Here is a 16,691-nt window from a genome sequence, read left to right as displayed (position 1 = left end):
CTAACCTACAGACTGGACATACGAGTCACACGTCGGTCTAGTAGCAGGAGGCTCACAGCAAGAGAGCGGAGACGTTCATATAGATAAGGGGTGATGAGGAGGGTGAGCAGATGATGGTGAAGAGCAGATGACGGTGAGGAACAGGTGCTGATGATGAAGAGCAGATGGTGAGGGTAAGGAACAGGCGCTGATGATGATGAGCAGATAATGATGAGGGTAAGGAACAGGCGCTGATGATGATGAGCAGATAATGATGAGGGTAAGGAACAGGAGCTGATGATGAAGAGCAGATGAGGGTGAGGAACAGGCGCTGATGATGAGCAGATGAGGGTGAGGAACAGGCTCTGATGATGATGAGCAGATGAGGGTGAGGAACAGGCTCTGATGATGAAGAACAGATGAGGGTGAGGAACAGGCGCTGATGATGAGCAGATGAGGGTAAGGAACAGGCGCTGATGATGAGGGTGAGGAACAGGCGCTGATGATGAGCAGATGAGGGTAAGGAACAGGCGCTGATGATGAGGGTGAGGAACAGGCGCTGATGATGAAGAGCAGATGAGGGTGAGGAACAGGCCCTGATGATGAAGAGCAGATGATGAGGGTGAGGAACAGGCCCTGATGATGAAGAGCAGATGATGAGGGTGAGGAACAGGCCCTGATGATGAAGAGCAGATGATGAGGGTGAGGAACAGGCCCTGATGATGAAGAGCAGATGATGAGGGTGAGGAACAGGCCCTGATGATGAAGAGCAGATGATGAGGGTGAGGAACAGGCCCTGATGATGAAGAGCAGATGATGAGGGTGAGGAACAGGCCCTGATGATGAAGAGCAGATGATGAGGGTGAGGAACAGGCCCTGATGATGAAGAGCAGATGATGAGGGTGAGGAACAGGCCCTGATGATGAAGAGCAGATGATGAGGGTGAGGAACAGGCCCTGATGATGAAGAGCAGATGATGAGGGTGAGGAACAGGCCCTGATGATGAAGAGCAGATGATGAGGGTGAGGAACAGGCCCTGATGATGAAGAGCAGATGATGAGGGTGAGGAACAGGCCCTGATGATGAAGAGCAGATGATGAGGGTGAGGAACAGGCCCTGATGATGAAGAGCAGATGAGGGTGAGGGACAGGCGCTGGTGATGAAGAGCAGATGAGGGTGAGGAACAAGTGCTGATGATGAGCAGATGAGGGTGAGGAACAGGCGCTGATGATGAGGGTAAGGAACAGGCCCTGATGATGAAGAACAGATGAGGGTGAGGAACAGGCACTGATGATGAGCAGATAATGATGAGGGTAAGGAACAGGCGCTGATGATGAAGAGCAGATGATGAGGGTGAGGGTAAGATACAGGCGCTGATGATGAAGAGCAGATGAGGGTGAGGGACAGGCGCTGATGATGAAGAGCAGATGAGGGTGAGGGACAGGCGCTGATGATGAAGAGCAGATGATGAGGGTAAGGAACAGGCGCTGATGATGAGCAGATGAGGGTGAGGAACAGGCTCTGATGATGATGAGCAGATAATGAGGGTGAGGAACAGGCTCTGATGATGAAGAGCAGATGATGAGGGTGAGGAACAGGCCCTGATGATGAAGAGCAGATGAGGGTGAGGGACAGGCGCTGGTGATGAAGAGCAGATGAGGGTGAGGAACAAGTGCTGATGATGAGCAGATGAGGGTGAGGAACAGGCGCTGATGATGAGGGTAAGGAACAGGCTCTGATGATGAAGAACAGATGAGGGTGAGGAACAGGCTCTGATGATGAAGAACAGATGAGGGTGAGGAACAGGCACTGATGATGAGCAGATAATGATGAGGGTAAGGAACAGGCGCTGATGATGAAGAGCAGATGATGAGGGTGAGGGTAAGATACAGGCGCTGATGATGAAGAGCAGATGAGGGTGAGGGACAGGCGCTGATGATGAAGAGCAGATGAGGGTGAGGGACAGGCGCTGATGATGAAGAGCAGATGATGAGGGTAAGGAACAGGCGCTGATGATGAGCAGATGAGGGTGAGGAACAGGCTCTGATGATGATGAGCAGATAATGAGGGTGAGGAACAGGCTCTGATGATGAAGAGCAGATGATGAGGGTGAGGAACAGGCCCTGATGATGAAGAGCAGATGAGGGTGAGGGACAGGCGCTGGTGATGAAGAGCAGATGAGGGTGAGGAACAAGTGCTGATGATGAGCAGATGAGGGTGAGGAACAGGCGCTGATGATGAGGGTAAGGAACAGGCTCTGATGATGAAGAACAGATGAGGGTGAGGAACAGGCTCTGATGATGAAGAACAGATGAGGGTGAGGAACAGGCACTGATGATGAGCAGATAATGATGAGGGTAAGGAACAGGCGCTGATGATGAAGAGCAGATGATGAGGGTGAGGGTAAGATACAGGCGCTGATGATGAAGAGCAGATGAGGGTGAGGGACAGGCGCTGATGATGAAGAGCAGATGAGGGTGAGGGACAGGCGCTGATGATGAAGAGCAGATGATGAGGGTAAGGAACAGGCGCTGATGATGAGCAGATGAGGGTGAGGAACAGGCTCTGATGATGATGAGCAGATGATGAGGGTGAGGAACAGGCCCTGATGATGAAGAGCAGATGAGGGTGAGGGACAGGCTCTGATGATGAAGAGCAGATGATGAGAGTAAGGAACAGGCCCTGATGATGAAGAGCAGATGATGAGGGTGAGGAACAGGCCCTGATGATGAAGAGCAGATGATGAGGGTGAGGAACAGGCGCTGATGATGAGCAGATGAGGGTGAGGAACAGGCCCTGATGATGAAGAGCAGATGATGAGGGTGAGGAACAGGCTCTGATGATGAAGAGCAGATGATTAGGGTGAGGAACAGGCTCTGATGATGAAGAGCAGATGATGAGGGTGAGGAACAGGCTCTGATGATGAAGAGCAGATGAGGGTGAGGGACAGGCGCTGGTGATGAAGAGCAGATGAGGGTGAGGAACAGGCCCTGATGATGAAGAGCAGATGATGAGGGTGAGGAACAGGCCCTGATGATGAAGAGCAGATGATGAGGGTGAGGAACAGGCCCTGATGATGAAGAGCAGATGAGGGTGAGGGACAGGCGCTGATGATGAGCAGATGAGGGTGAGGAACAGGCGCTGATGATGAGCAGATGAGGGTGAGGAACAGGCGCTGATGATGAGGGTAAGGAACAGGCTCTGATGATGAAGAGCAGATGAGGGTGAGGAACAGGCGCTGATGATGAAGAACAGATGAGGGTGAGGAACAGGCTCTGATGATGAAGAACAGATGAGGGTGAGGAACAGGCGCTGATGATGAGCAGATGAGGGTGAGGAACAGGCGCTGATGATGAAGAACAGATGAGGGTGAGGAACAGGCTCTGATGATGAAGAACAGATGAGGGTGAGGAACAGGCGCTGATGATGAGCAGATGAGGGTGAGGAACAGGCGCTGATGATGAGCAGATGAGGGTGAGGGACAGGCGCTGATGATGACCAGATAATGATGAGGGTAAGGAACAGGCGCTGATGATGAAGAGCAGATGAGGGTGAGGGACAGGCGCTGATGATGAAGAGCAGATGATGAGGGTGAGGAACAGGCCCTGATGATGAAGAGCAGATGATGAGGGTGAGGAACAGGCCCTGATGATGAAGAGCAGATGAGGGTGAGGGACAGGCGCTGGTGATGAAGAGCAGATGAGGGTGAGGAACAGGCGCTGATGATGAGCAGATGAGGGTGAGGAACAGGCGCTGATGATGAGCAGATGAGGGTGAGGAACAGGCGCTGATGATGAGGATAAGGAACAGGCTCTGATGATGAAGAACAGATGAGGGTGAGGAACAGGCTCTGATGATGAAGAACAGATGAGGGTAAGGTACAGGCGCTGATGATGAGCAGATAATGATGAGTGTAAGGAACAGGCGCTGATGATGAAGAGCAGGTGAGGGTGAGGGACAGGCGCTGATGATGAAGAGCAGATGAGGTTGAGGGACAGGCGCTGATGATGAAGAGCAGATGAGGGTGAGGGACAGGCGCTGATGATGAAGAGCAGATGAGGGTGAGGGACAGGCGCTGATGATGAAGAGCAGATGAGGGTGAGGGACAGGCGCTGATGATGAAGAGCAGATGAGGGTGAGGAACAGGCGCTGATGATGAAGAGAAGATGATGAGGCTGAGGGTAAGGAACAGGCGCTGATGGTGAGCAGAAAATGAGGGTAAGGAACAGGCGAAGATGATGAGCAGATGATGAGGGTGAAGGTAAGGAACAGGTGCTGATGATGAGCAGATAATGATGAGGGTAAGGAACAGGCGAAGATGATGAGGGTGAGGGTAAGGAACAGGCGCTGATGATGAAGAGAAGATGATGAGGGTAAGGAACAGGCGCCGATGATGAGCAGAAAATGATGAGGGTAAGGAACAGGTGCTGATGATGAAGAGCAGGTGAGGAACAGCAGGCTCTGATGATGAAGGTAAGGGACCACTCCCATTTGCATAATCTCCTATTACATGCAAGACAACTGGAATTCAAGTTCAGCTCAATACTTGCCCCCTTATCGCTGGACCCATGGACTGTGCCATAATGAAGCATAAAAAACATTGGGTACAAAACATTGGTATAAGATCAACACGTTGCGGCAAGAGCTTTAGTCCTCGTAAAGGACACCTACCACCAGGATGAAGGATTGTAAACCAAGCACTGACATCCTGGTGTGCGCCCCCTCTTCTTTAAAGGACATCTACCACCAGGGTGAAGGATTGTATGCAAATGAGCCTGAGGAGCTCCATAGGTGTTCCGGGAGCCCCACACACTCTTTTGCATACAGTCCTTCTTCCTGGTGGTAGATGCCCTTTAAGCTTCCTATGCCCTGGTTTTAACACCTCTGTCTCATTTGCATAATTGTAAAAGCCATTTTTGTAACAAACAGGGTATAAGAAGCTTAAAGGAGAGTAGATCCTGCCAGAGGGGGCGCACACCTCCCTGTCTGTATGCATGGACAAGGGCTTCCTGACGCAATGTGTTGCTCTCGTAACAGAGTTTTGTACCCAATGTTTTTTATGCCGGAAGACAAAGTTTTGCTTTAAAGGGGTGTTCCAGGAATCAGCATAATTCAAATACAAATGGGTCCTTTAAATATAAGCCAATATGTATGTGCAGTGATGGTAGTTACACATCATTACTATGGTAACAGAGCAAGACAGTCTGTTACATCATCACTAGGAGCAGAAAATAAGAGGGAGGAGGATTTACTGAGAACTGAGGGATCATGGGACTTGTAGTTTCCAGTGGCTGCCATCTTGGTGATAACTCCACCTACTTTAGAAAGCTCATAACATTTTGTGAATCATAAAATCAAACTATTTAAGCTACATTTTGTGACTGACATTGAGAATATTGTTATATATTATATAGAATAGAACTTTGTTATATATTATACACAGTTAGGTTGTAAAACTACAGAATGGGATGCCTGGAGTTGGGTAGGTTCATCTGAAACCACCAAAACAAGTCTGACCTATCAAAGCCACGACCTCTATAGGAGTCACACAACAGGCGCTATACGTTGTGAGGTGTTGCCTCCTTCATAGATTAAGGAGGTCTAAAGGGGATGAACTGGAGGGGCTCTGCAGAGCACAGACCTCAACCTCATTGAGGGCCATCAGGGAGAAATTTACACAGGAGGTTTTCCCGCTTTTTTTAAGGTCATGCCACAAAATGTCTATCGGGTTAAGGTCAAGGCTGTGACGAGGCCCATGGAGTAATTCTGGAGATCCGGCCGCTCCTGGGAAGGGTCACCACAGTCCCATGTTTTCCCCATTTGTGGATCTCACGTTGGTTCTCCCTCCGTTATTCCTCATTTGTTTCTGAACGTCTCTGGATCCCCCCGTGATGTCTAAGCTTCTGGTCTACTTCACTTTGTCATGTAGGTCCTAGGTAAGTACTTCCTTGCTTGAGAACAGCAGTAATCCAGCCTGGACGAGGCTCCGCATGGATGTCAGACACTTAAAGGGAACCTGTTACCATATTTTTTTTACCACTACAGGTAGTGACAAGTTCTCACAGAGGCCGATCACCTAAACTCCCTCCTCCTCGTCTGTTTTTGGAGCTCTGCTTCATTAAATTGGCTCTGGCCCTTTAATAAATGTTCTTATGCTATACTCTCTTTCAGAGATTTTTTTTTTCCAAAAAGTCTGAAAATTCATAAAAAGTCGCAGCACATCCTCCACCAGCAGGAGATTGGAGGAACTATGAGACTTTTTGCAAAAGTCCCAAGTCATGCCTCTGGCTTTGCTTGGTGTTGTACCAGCAGATATATATATTTTTTTTTAATAAGTGAAAAGACCCCCAAAAAATCTTAATGTGACTTTTTTTAAGCCAAAAAAGCCCAGTAAAACCAATGCTAAATAACCCCCCTCCCCCATGTATGTATCTGATCACATGAAATCACGGCAGCCTCCATGGACTTCTACTCCTCCTCATCCTCCATGGAGGCTGCTAGAATTTCATGTGATCAGATACATACATGGGGTAGATATTAATGTTAGTGTGTAAAGGACCTTATGTGACATCACCCTGGTCACATGACATGAATTGCCCAATGAAGTGATGGAGCTCTCTCAATGTCTCAGCAAGGCATCGTGTAAAACATTTCACACAGGTTTTTATACCTGAAAGCAGAGCTGGATGTGTCTAGGTGGATACTGTCAGACAGTCCCTGGTACTAGTTCCATACAGCAGCATGTCCTAGCAGTGACACCTGTCAATCAGTAACAAGGAGGCGGGGCAAGTGAAACTGAATACGCAGGACCCCACTAATATCATTGGACTCCCCTCAGGCGAATTACATAAAAGTTTACATACTGATTATTTATCATTGCAGCCGGAGATGAACCGCGCAGGGAGAAGGTTGAGGCTTTTTCATCGTAGTTGAAGTATTTATTTATTTTGGGTTCCCTTTAATTCATATGATAAGGGGGTGCGATTACATTTTCACGCAGGGCCCTGCAGCCTTTGAGGACTTGTTCAGGTCTGTATTTTGTCTTACATTTGACATTTTTTTTAGTGACCTGAAACATTTAAGTGACAAACATCCAAAAGATTAAGAAATCACCAAGGGGGGGCACACCGCTGCGCAGTCCTAACGTGAAGTCAGATTGTCAGGGCCCGACATCCGAATTCTTCTCAAGTCCCAATCTCCATGTATGGAGTCCATCAATCTCAGATGTGAAGTTCAGGGGGTTCACATACTTTTGGTCTCTTCATTCACCAGACGCAAGCCCCGATCCACCTGTCCCTCGTTTCTCTAATGCCCCTTGTGTTTGGCACCAGAGGGGAAGGCAGGGGTCGTGATAAAGCGGAGGGCGCGGTCTCTTTGGGTAGAGGGTCGCAATGTATTTACACGGCGGAGGTGCAGACATTTCTATATACACTATGGACAATGTATAAATCTCATTTCTTGCCGGATGGGGACGTTGCAGCGCGGGACTGAATGGTCTGATGTACCAGGTGCTCCCAATCCGCGTCAGAGAGCTGCTGCGCCCAAACCGGAACCGAGAGAGTCGGGAGCTTCACCCCGGCCATGGTCCTCTTCACCAGCTCCACGTGATCTGCAAAACAATGAAAGAGGGAGGTGGAACACGGAGTGGGATGACCGAAACTTGTAACCAGAGGGAAACCCTCACCGTATCAGCAACAACTTCTCCTCGTACTTGTAGTAAGACTCGGCACTGCAGTCCTTGTGTCTGGTTCTTACAGTGAATCAGATATTGAGCTTCTCTTATTGTCTGTTCAGACACTGAAGCAACAACTTCTACTCAGGATGAGATGTTGTGCTGCTCTTACCGTCGAGAAGCCCTACATAGGAATCAGATCTGCAGATGCTCCACCTATCAATAACCTCCCCACGTAGTTGGGCTTTGTGCTTCTCCTACCGTCATGCGGTGTTTCGGACCAGACACGATGCTGCTACAACCCCCCCCCCCCCTTGATTTTGGGGGTTTTCCTGATTTTACCGTCAAGAAGGGATTGGAAGAACCTCCCCATGTGACTGATTCCTAAGGATTGGACTCTGCTCTTACTGCCAAGAACTCCCACTTGGGTTTGGTGCTCCGCTTACTACTGTTAGGAAGACGTTCTCGGGATGTTGGGCCGCTCTGGTAATGGCCACTCGACCCGTAATGATGCAATTTTATCCCTTGAAGAAGTTGTACTGAAGGGCTTGTTTTTAGTGGGAAGAGCTGTGGTTATAATTTTTGGCCATTTTTCTGGGTGCGGGGGCAGGATGGGCCTGTGATCCACTAGACAGGATAAAGGTCATTACATTATAGTCGTTAGGATATTGCTCACACTGGCGAGTGCACAATCGTTACCTGGGTCCATTGGGATGGAGCTCTGGGCGTCTAGACCGTCATCCTCATCCTCGCTGTCCACAGGGGGGTCAGGCAGCTGCAGCCGCATGGCCTGAAGGAAAAGAGCGCAATATAGCAACTGGAGCGCAGGTTATACCTAGAGATGGAGCCTGAGGGCGTTACCTGGCTGATGGGAGGAGCCTACAAGTGTTACCTGGCAGTTTAGGAAAGGCCTCGTGGAGATCACCATGGTTTGCGGTCTTATTGTAGAGGTACAGTAGAGTTTGGCTAAATCACGTGACTTATCAGCGACTAGCGGCCGGGTCTCCCATCTGATGAGGGGGCGGTCTAGCGGCCGGGTCTCCTATCTGATGAGGGGGCGGTCTAGCGGCCGGGTCTCCTATCTGATGAGAGCGGTCTAGCGGCCGGGTCTCCTATCTGATGATGATGGTCTAGCGGCCGGGTCTCCTATCTGATGAGGGGGCGGTCTAGCGGCCGGGTCTCCTATCTGATGAGGGCGGTCTAGCGGCCGGGTCTCCTATCTGATGAGGGCGGTCTAGCGGCCGGGTCTCCTATCTGATGAGGGCGGTCTAGTGGCCGGGTCTCCTGTCTGATGAGGGCGGTCTAGTGGCCGGGTCTCCTATCTGATGAGGGGGCGGTCTAGCGGCCGGGTCTCCTATCTGATGAGGGCGGTCTAGCGGCCGGGTCTCCTATCTGATGAGGGCGGTCTAGCGGCCGGGTCTCCTATCTGATGAGGGCGGTCTAGCGGCCGGGTCTCCCATCTGATGAGGGCGGTCTAGCGGCCGGGTCTCCTATCTGATGAGGACGGTCTAGCGGCCGGGTCTCCCGTCTGATGAGGGGGGTCTAGCGGCCGGGTCTCCCGTCTGATGAGGGGGCGGTCTAGCGGCCGGGTCTCCCGTCTGATGAGGGGGCGGTCTAGCGGCCGGGTCTCCTGTCTGATGAGGGGGCGGTCTAGCGGCTGGGTCTCCTATCTGATGAGGGCGGTCTAGCGGCCGGGTCTCCCGTCTGATGAGGGGGCGGTCTAGCGGCCGGGTCTCCCGTCTGATGAGGGGGCGGTCTAGCGGCCGGGTCTCCCGTCTGATGAGGGGGCGGTCTAGCGGCCGGGTCTCCCGTCTGATGAGGGGGCGGTCTAGCGGCCGGGTCTCCTGTCTGATGAGGGGGCGGTCTAGCGGCCGGGTCTCCTATCTGATGAGGGCGGTCTAGCGGCCGGGTCTCCCGTCTGATGAGGGGGCGGTCTAGCGGCCGGGTCTCCCGTCTGATGAGGGGGCGGTCTAGCGGCCGGGTCTCCCGTCTGATGAGGGGGCGGTCTAGCGGCCGGGTCTCCCGTCTGATGAGGGGGCGGTCTAGCGGCCGGGTCTCCCGTCTGATGAGGGGGCGGTCTAGCGGCCGGGTCTCCTATCTGATGAGGGCGGTCTAGCGGCCGGGTCTCCTATCTGATGAGGGCGGTCTAGCGGCCGGGTCTCCTATCTGATGAGGGCGGTCTAGCGGCCGGGTCTCCTATAGGATGAGGACGGTCTAGTGGCCGGGCGCCTGCTCTGTGTTACCTGTAGTCTCTCGTGCAGGTCATTCTCTGTCTGGGCTCCGTCTTCTGGATCTTGGTTGAGAGGTTGGTACTGGTATCCACTCTGTGCTTCTTCATCATCTTCTTCCTCCCCACCACTCCACTGGACTGGGGGCTCCTGGGGTTCCCCAATTTCCTCCCCCTGGTTTGGCAAGATCCTCTCGGGGCCCATTCTATGCAAAAACACACATTTTGTTCCACTATGAGGAGAGGGAAGGTTCGGGCTGATCATGTGATGTTGTGGAGGAGAAGGGGAAGGGTTGTCTATGGTTGGTGTAGAGGGACAAAGAGTAAGATCCTGATACCGGACCCCAATCAGAACCTCACATCTCCTGAGGAAGGTCCAGGGAGGGGCCGGAGTCCACAGCAATCACTACACTGCCCTTATGTGACCTTCTGAGGTGCAGATCTGCTGTTTGGCCACTGGGGGCGCATTCCCTCTGCTCAGAATATGAAGACTATTTATATCCTGAAGTTTCCCCACCACCCGCAATGTGATGTCCAGAAATAGACGTGGCGTGGACAGTCAGGCAGCTGAGGTCAGGAGAAGGAGTCCCGAACCACAGCAAAGGTAAGTGACCTCCTGGGTGTCCCCTTTTATGTGCTCACGACCCAACCTGTCCATGGTCAGAATTGGGATCCTGAATCTGTCACGACCCACATCATGTGACCAGAGACACAGCAGACGCCGAATCTGACCGGTTATTATTGGCATCTTATCGCGTGTTCCACAGGGCGGTGCAAATACTGTCCCCAAGAGCTTACAATCAGCACCGGGGCAATTGGGGGAGTGAGCAGTGACATAATGCGGGGGGGGGGGGGGGGGGCACAGGACCGGGGGAGGGGGGAAAGGGGGGAGTGTTCAGGGACAGGACCATGGGCAGCAAAACAAGTGGAAGGGGAGGGGGGCACAGGACAGATGGAGGGGTGGGGGGCACAGGACAGAAGGAGGGGGGGGGCACAGGACAGATGGAGGGGTGGGGGGCACAGGACAGAAGGAGGGGGGGGGGGCACAGGACAGATGGAGGGGTGACACGGAGGGAGGAACATGACACAACAGGGACAGAAGGATGGGGGGGGGCACAGGACAGGGCCCGGGGGGCGGTAATACCGGAGCCTCCCCCGGTGCCGTGTACTGCGCTGCGGTATATGTTATGACGATCCAAGTAGGCGGGGGAGGGGACTATTACTCCGGAGTCAAATAGCCCCTCCCCATCACACGCGGCGCCGCAATTACCTGACAATAATCTCTCACAGAACGGACAAGAAAACGGCCGTGACCGGCAATCACTTCCGGCAGAGTGAAGCGTCACATGATATGAACTTCCGGCAGAGTGTGGCGGATATCAGGACATAGACTTCCGGGGGAGTGTAGCGTCACATGACATCAACTTCCGGGGGCGTGTAGCGTCACATGACATAAAGTTCCGGGGGAGTGTGGCATCACATGACACAAGACTTCCGGCAGATTGTGGCAGCTCAGGACGTGGACTTCCGGCAGAGTGTGGCGGAATTGTCGCATGGCGGTGGCATAGCGCTGGTGTGGAGGCTGTGGTGGGCAAGCAGGTGATGGCAGTGACCCGGCGGGTGAGCGGAGGGCAGGGTGTCCGCATGGTGCACATGGAGCTGTGATTCCTGGGGTGCGGGAGGGGAGGACCATGGATATTGGGCTCCTGGGATGGTTCTGGTCACTTCTGAGGAGCTGGAGGGGGATATCTGCGCCCGGACACCGCTCTGCCATCTGCACAGCCTGGTGCTTGGGGTGTAGGATGGAAGCGACGCCAGCGCTCTGTGGATCGGGGAACAGGGGAGAGGTTTGGGGTGTAACTGTAGGGGCACAGAGATCACCCTAGGAGTTGGGTCACAGGGGAGTGGCCTTTGCTGTAGGCATTGGGGTGGAGATGGGGCTATCACTCTTGGTATTGGGGTGCATGGGAGGGGTGGGGCCTGTGCTGTAGGGATCAGGGTTGATTTGGGGAGATCATTCTTGGTATTGGGGTGCATGGGAGGGCCGGGGCCAGTGCTGTAGGGATCGGGGTGGATGCGGGGCGATCACTCTTGGTATTGGGGTGCTCTGGGATTTGAGGGAGACGCTCTGAGGTTTCTGGGGACTCTCTACATCTGCAGGCAGATGATCGGTTACCAGTAGAATCACGTATGTGCGTCCTGTGTGGCTCCATCCAGGAATTAGCGGGAATGTATCTGTATCTGGACGTCCTCTCCTCCCGGATCACTCGGCTCCTGTTTGACGTTCAGGCGCTGCGATCAGACTGCAGTAATGTGATTCTTGGAGTCCAGACCCATGTAACGTTCTGTTTCCCCCGCAGGCTCTGGTGTGGTGACACCTCTGCCTTCTGTGTGTCTCGGCATGCATTTGGGGGATGCCTCGTTGGACGGTGCACCTAGAGGGGGGTCCACGGAGGGTGAATCATGCTGCGGTAGCCGTGGGACATCGAGTGTTTTCCTTTGGGGGCTACTGCTCCGGGGAGGACTACGAGACGATGCGGCAGATAGATGTGCACGTCTTCAATGCTGGTAAGAGAGCGCATGTGGGTGGGGGGCTGCTGACCCATCATGGGCACGGGCAGACATCTTGTTTCTATACTTGCAGTGTCTCTCCGCTGGAGGAAGCTTCCCCCAACGCGCTGCTCCCCCTGCAAGGTTCCTTACATGAGATACGGGCACACGGCGGTTCTGATCGATGACATCATCTACATCTGGGGGGGACGTAACGACACGGAGGGGGCCTGCAATGTCCTCTACATCTTCCACACAGGTGCCGAGGCCCCATCCATGACCTCTACCCCCTGCCTTATGCCTGATCCTAACCCTATTAGTCTTTTACAGGAACTGAACAGTGGATGGCCCCCAGTGTGAGCGGAGACATCCCCGGCGCCCGGGACGGTCACTCGGCCTGTGTTTTGGACAGGAACATGTATATCTTTGGTGGATTTGAGCAGCTGGTGAGATATTTGTATAGCGCATGCGGTGGAAATCTGCTCATTAGAGAACAGTTTGTTTGGAGGTTTACTGCCTTCTGTAAGATCCTGCTGTTATTCAGGTGGTCACACTGGCTGATGGTCAACTTACCCAGGGCATGTGATAATCATTTCCTTAAAGTCTTCTGATATTGATGAAGGAGATTGTGGCTTCTGTGAGATCCTTCTGATATCTCCTCCTGGCACTGCGGTCACACACCTGATGCTCCGGACCAACAGCGGCCAGAACTTCTGCTGTAGCAGAGGCGGTCACACTGTTTGATCATCAGATCTCTGAAGTCTTCTGCTTCTTTTCACAGGCTGACTGCTTCTCTAATGACATTCACAAATTGGACACCAGGTCCATGTGCTGGAGCCTGGTGAGAGCCAAAGTGAGTCCACAGCGCTGCCCCGAACCAAACGCCCCTCCCCCGCTGTGCTACATCCTCCACCCTTTTCCCGCCTGAGTTTCTTGCACACTAATGTCTCTCCGTAACCCTACTGTAGGGGGCGCCGGCTCGCTGGAGGGACTTTCACTCTGCCACAGTCATCGGGTCTAAGATGTATATATTTGGTGGCCGCGCGGATCGGTCTGGTCCGTACCACTCAAACAATGAAATCTACTGCAACCGGATCAGAGTGTTTGACTTATTGACTGAAACCTGGCTGGACGCCCCGCAGACCACGCCTCCACCTGAGGGGAGGAGAAGCCACTCTGCGTGTAAGTGTATGGTACAAAGGGGAGGGGCTAGTCTGTATATGGGGCGCAGCTCAGTAGGGACTACGATCTTAATGTAGGAAATAAAGGGGGTGGAGCCTCTGCATGTTTAATATGACCCCCACAGGAGCAGGTTTTGGATGCGGTGCTTCGTGTCCTGTAGGACCTGAAGTTCAGTTTAATGATGAGACACTGAGGCCTTGGGTCCAACGGTACCAGAAGCTCCAGAGACCTTGAGCCACTGAGGGCCCTTAGGATAGATGATGATGGGATATTTGTACCCGGCCCTGCCCCCGGAGGATGTGCCCCATGTCTTGCCCCCGTGTCTCAGGGCGGCCGCGCTCAGTATTTCTGTTTTGTGCAGTTGCATACCGGGGGGAGCTGTATGTGTTCGGTGGCTACAACGCGCGGCTGAACCGTCACTTTCAGGACCTGTGGAAGTACACGGCAGGTAGGTGCAGGGCAGGGGCTCCGGCTGTGGGTGCTCTTCGGTGGGGCGCATCCAACATCTAAATTCTTCGTCTCTACTCAGTGACTGGTCGGTGGCAGCGCGTGGACGTGCAAGGAAAAGGTCCCTGTGCCCGGCGGCGGCAGTGCTGCTGCATCGTGGGGGACAAGATCCTGCTGTTTGGAGGCACCAGGTACAAAACGGGGGGATAATATGATGAGGCGCTGGGATACCTGGCAGGCTGTGGGATAAACAGTGGAGGTCTGACCAGTGGGACCACCACCGGACATGAGGACAGGACCACCACTGATTATCCTCTAGAGAAGGGATAACATGGAAATTTTGACGACCCCTTTTGAGGTTGGGATTAGGGGGTAGGACCCTTACATTTGTGGGGTTTGTATAAGGAAGGATTGATGGACTCTCCCTCTTCTGCTGCAGCCCCTCCCAGGACCAGGATCTCCAGGATGAGTTCTACTTGATGGATCACTCGGACCTCTACATTCTCGACTTCAGTAAGTCCTGGTCTGGGGGTCACCGGGTCTCCTCTGCGGTTGGAGGACCAGACTTGGGACTGGTCTGTAGGCTGCAGAGTTGGGTAGGTGCCTCTGGGTCATGTCCCACCCTCTGGATAGGAAGGTGCCTGAGAGCCCACAATCATGTAAGGAGGCGGAGTCTCTGTTTGGGGGCACCTCCTCTGCGGGTGGGGGGGGGGGATGCAATGCTCTGCAGCATCTTGTATGACTTTCTGTGTCTCCTCCAGGTCCCAGTCTGAAGACGCTGTGTAAGCTTGCCGTATTACAGTACAGCCTCGACCAGTCCTGCCTGCCCCATGACATCAGGTGAGGGGGGTATAGAGGGGAGGGGTGGGGACCCTGAGGCATTCACCTGCATTTAACCCAGTATCCTCTGCTCTACAGGTGGGAGCTGTCAGCCATGACCACCAACAGCAACATCAGCCGCCCCCTGCTCTCCTCCCATGGATAAGCGGTCGCCCACTGATTCTAACCCCCCCCTCCCCCCCATGCTTTTACCCACTGATCATATTTTATACGCCTGCACCGCAGGATTCATCTCAATGAACAATAAAATTTCACTGTAATTACTGCAGCTGTAAGCTCTCCTATGTGCGAATAGTGAGTGCAGCTCTGGAGTATAATACAGGATGTAACTCAGGATCAGTACAGGATAAGTAATGTCATGTATGTACACAGTGACTGCACCAGCAGCAGAATAGTGAGTGCAGCTCTGGAGTATAATACAGGATGTAACTCAGGATCAGTACAGGATAAGTAATGTCATGTATGTACACAGTGACTGCACCAGCAGCAGAATAGTGAGTGCAGCTCTGGGGTATAATACAGGATGTAACTCAGGATCAGTACAGGATAAGTAATGTCATGTATGTACACAGTGACTGCACCAGCAGCAGAATAGTGAGTGCAGCTCTGGGGTATAATACAGGATGTAACTCAGGATCAGTACAGGATAAGTAATGTCATGTATGTACACAGTGACTGCACCAGCAGCAGAATAGTGAGTGCAGCTCTGGGGTATAATACAGGATCAGTAATGACATGTATGCTTGGCCAGGAGTGCATGTGCAGGGGCTGGTTGTGTGTTATCTCCTGAGAAGTAAAGTTCAGGGCGTTGTATCACAACCTGCCTGATCCTCGTGTCCTCTGACCTTTGCACCCAGGGCCCCGTACACATTGCACCTATAGGATGTTGTATGACATCATCCTGAATCCAGGAGAATCTGCGTCTCCTCCCGGTCCTCTGGGACGCTTTGCTCCCAGGTTTCCCTTTAAAGGGAACCTACCACCACGATTCTACCTATAAAGGTATTACGGGTGGCAGGTGCATGTATGGCCCTTTTTAGAGCTAATCCTCACGCCCCCGCTATCTTTTTGAAAACTTTATTGCCCTAATATGTAAATTTTGTAAAGAGGCTACTGGGGCGTGGAGTAGCCGCATCGTGTAGCCTCATGTCCGGTTATTCCACACAATATAAGGGCAATATGTAAATTTGCCCCCTGGATGACCCAGGAAAGGGCGGAGCCATTAATGAATAACCAGCGGCTTCTAAATGGCCACGGGGGTGCAGCGGAGGAGGTGGGGGGGGGCACTTGTCTCCCTAATTCTATCATGGCAGTGGTTCCCATCTGCGTTTTGGCCTCCTTTATGCAGTTTCCTTGTAAAATTTAATGAATAATGGATCCGGGTTTTTTTCCCCCATGGATTTCAATTGGATTTTAACGAGCGGAAAGCGAGGACTGCTCCCTGCATCCTGGTCCATGCCCGTTCATATACCTGGTGTTATCATCACACCAGGATCGGCTGTCATAGAAGACGTTGGTGACACGGCCACAAATACAGTTGTATTTAGGAATACAATCTCTCTTAAAGGGACTGGCCACTTTTCAATAAATATTTTTTTTTCCATTAAACTCTCTCACTGTGTCTCTCTCCTCACTGATTGACCCCAGCCACGAAGGTGCAATATGAGTCATAATCTCCTGCTCCAGCTCCTCCTGTTCATAAGAGCTCAGAGATGTAAACATAGAATCACGTAGAGTCTGAGTACAGCACTAAAGTAGCAGGAATCACTTGACTTTGAGGTATAGACCGTAGAG

At 52.6% G+C, this 16,691-nt stretch overlaps 3 protein-coding genes across 6 annotated transcripts in view; 2 read left to right on the top strand and 1 right to left on the bottom strand.

Moving 5' to 3' along the window:
- The window catches only part of RRP36 (ribosomal RNA processing 36), a 233,380-nt gene that overhangs the window by 203,006 nt on the left and 13,683 nt on the right, over positions 1–16,691 (top strand). The gene's annotated exons all lie outside the window — the stretch shown is intronic.
- MEA1 (male-enhanced antigen 1) lies at positions 7,353–11,287 on the bottom strand. Of its 2 annotated transcripts, none has more exons than XM_072139924.1 (4): positions 11,149–11,287; positions 9,895–10,084; positions 8,351–8,441; positions 7,353–7,588 (listed from the first exon to the last, which is right to left on the bottom strand). In XM_072139924.1, the coding sequence occupies exons 2-4, from the start codon at positions 10,081–10,083 to the stop codon at positions 7,431–7,433; spliced, it is 438 nt and encodes a 145-aa protein (XP_071996025.1). In that variant the 5' UTR covers position 10,084; positions 11,149–11,287; the 3' UTR covers positions 7,353–7,430. The 2 variants fall into 2 exon arrangements, with proteins under 2 accessions (XP_071996025.1, XP_071996026.1); XM_072139925.1 differs by lacking the exon at positions 11,149–11,287 and adding an exon at positions 11,023–11,129.
- Positions 10,380–15,160, top strand: KLHDC3 (kelch domain containing 3). 3 transcript variants are annotated; one of them, XM_072139912.1, is made up of 11 exons: positions 10,380–10,482; positions 12,239–12,446; positions 12,523–12,687; positions 12,759–12,874; positions 13,210–13,281; positions 13,397–13,610; positions 13,972–14,058; positions 14,140–14,248; positions 14,497–14,570; positions 14,819–14,897; positions 14,976–15,160. In XM_072139912.1, the coding sequence occupies exons 2-11, from the start codon at positions 12,293–12,295 to the stop codon at positions 15,040–15,042; spliced, it is 1,137 nt and encodes a 378-aa protein (XP_071996013.1). In that variant the 5' UTR covers positions 10,380–10,482; positions 12,239–12,292; the 3' UTR covers positions 15,043–15,160. The 3 variants fall into 3 exon arrangements, with proteins under 3 accessions (XP_071996013.1, XP_071996011.1, XP_071996012.1); XM_072139910.1 differs by lacking the exon at positions 10,380–10,482 and adding an exon at positions 11,320–11,477; XM_072139911.1 differs by lacking the exon at positions 10,380–10,482 and adding an exon at positions 11,346–11,498.

The sequence above is a fragment of the Engystomops pustulosus genome, chromosome 3 (assembly GCF_040894005.1).
Source record: "Engystomops pustulosus chromosome 3, aEngPut4.maternal, whole genome shotgun sequence".
NCBI lineage: Eukaryota > Metazoa > Chordata > Amphibia > Anura > Leptodactylidae > Engystomops > Engystomops pustulosus.
Note: the sequence above shows the minus strand (reverse complement) of the source record. Positions and strands in the feature narration are given on the sequence as shown.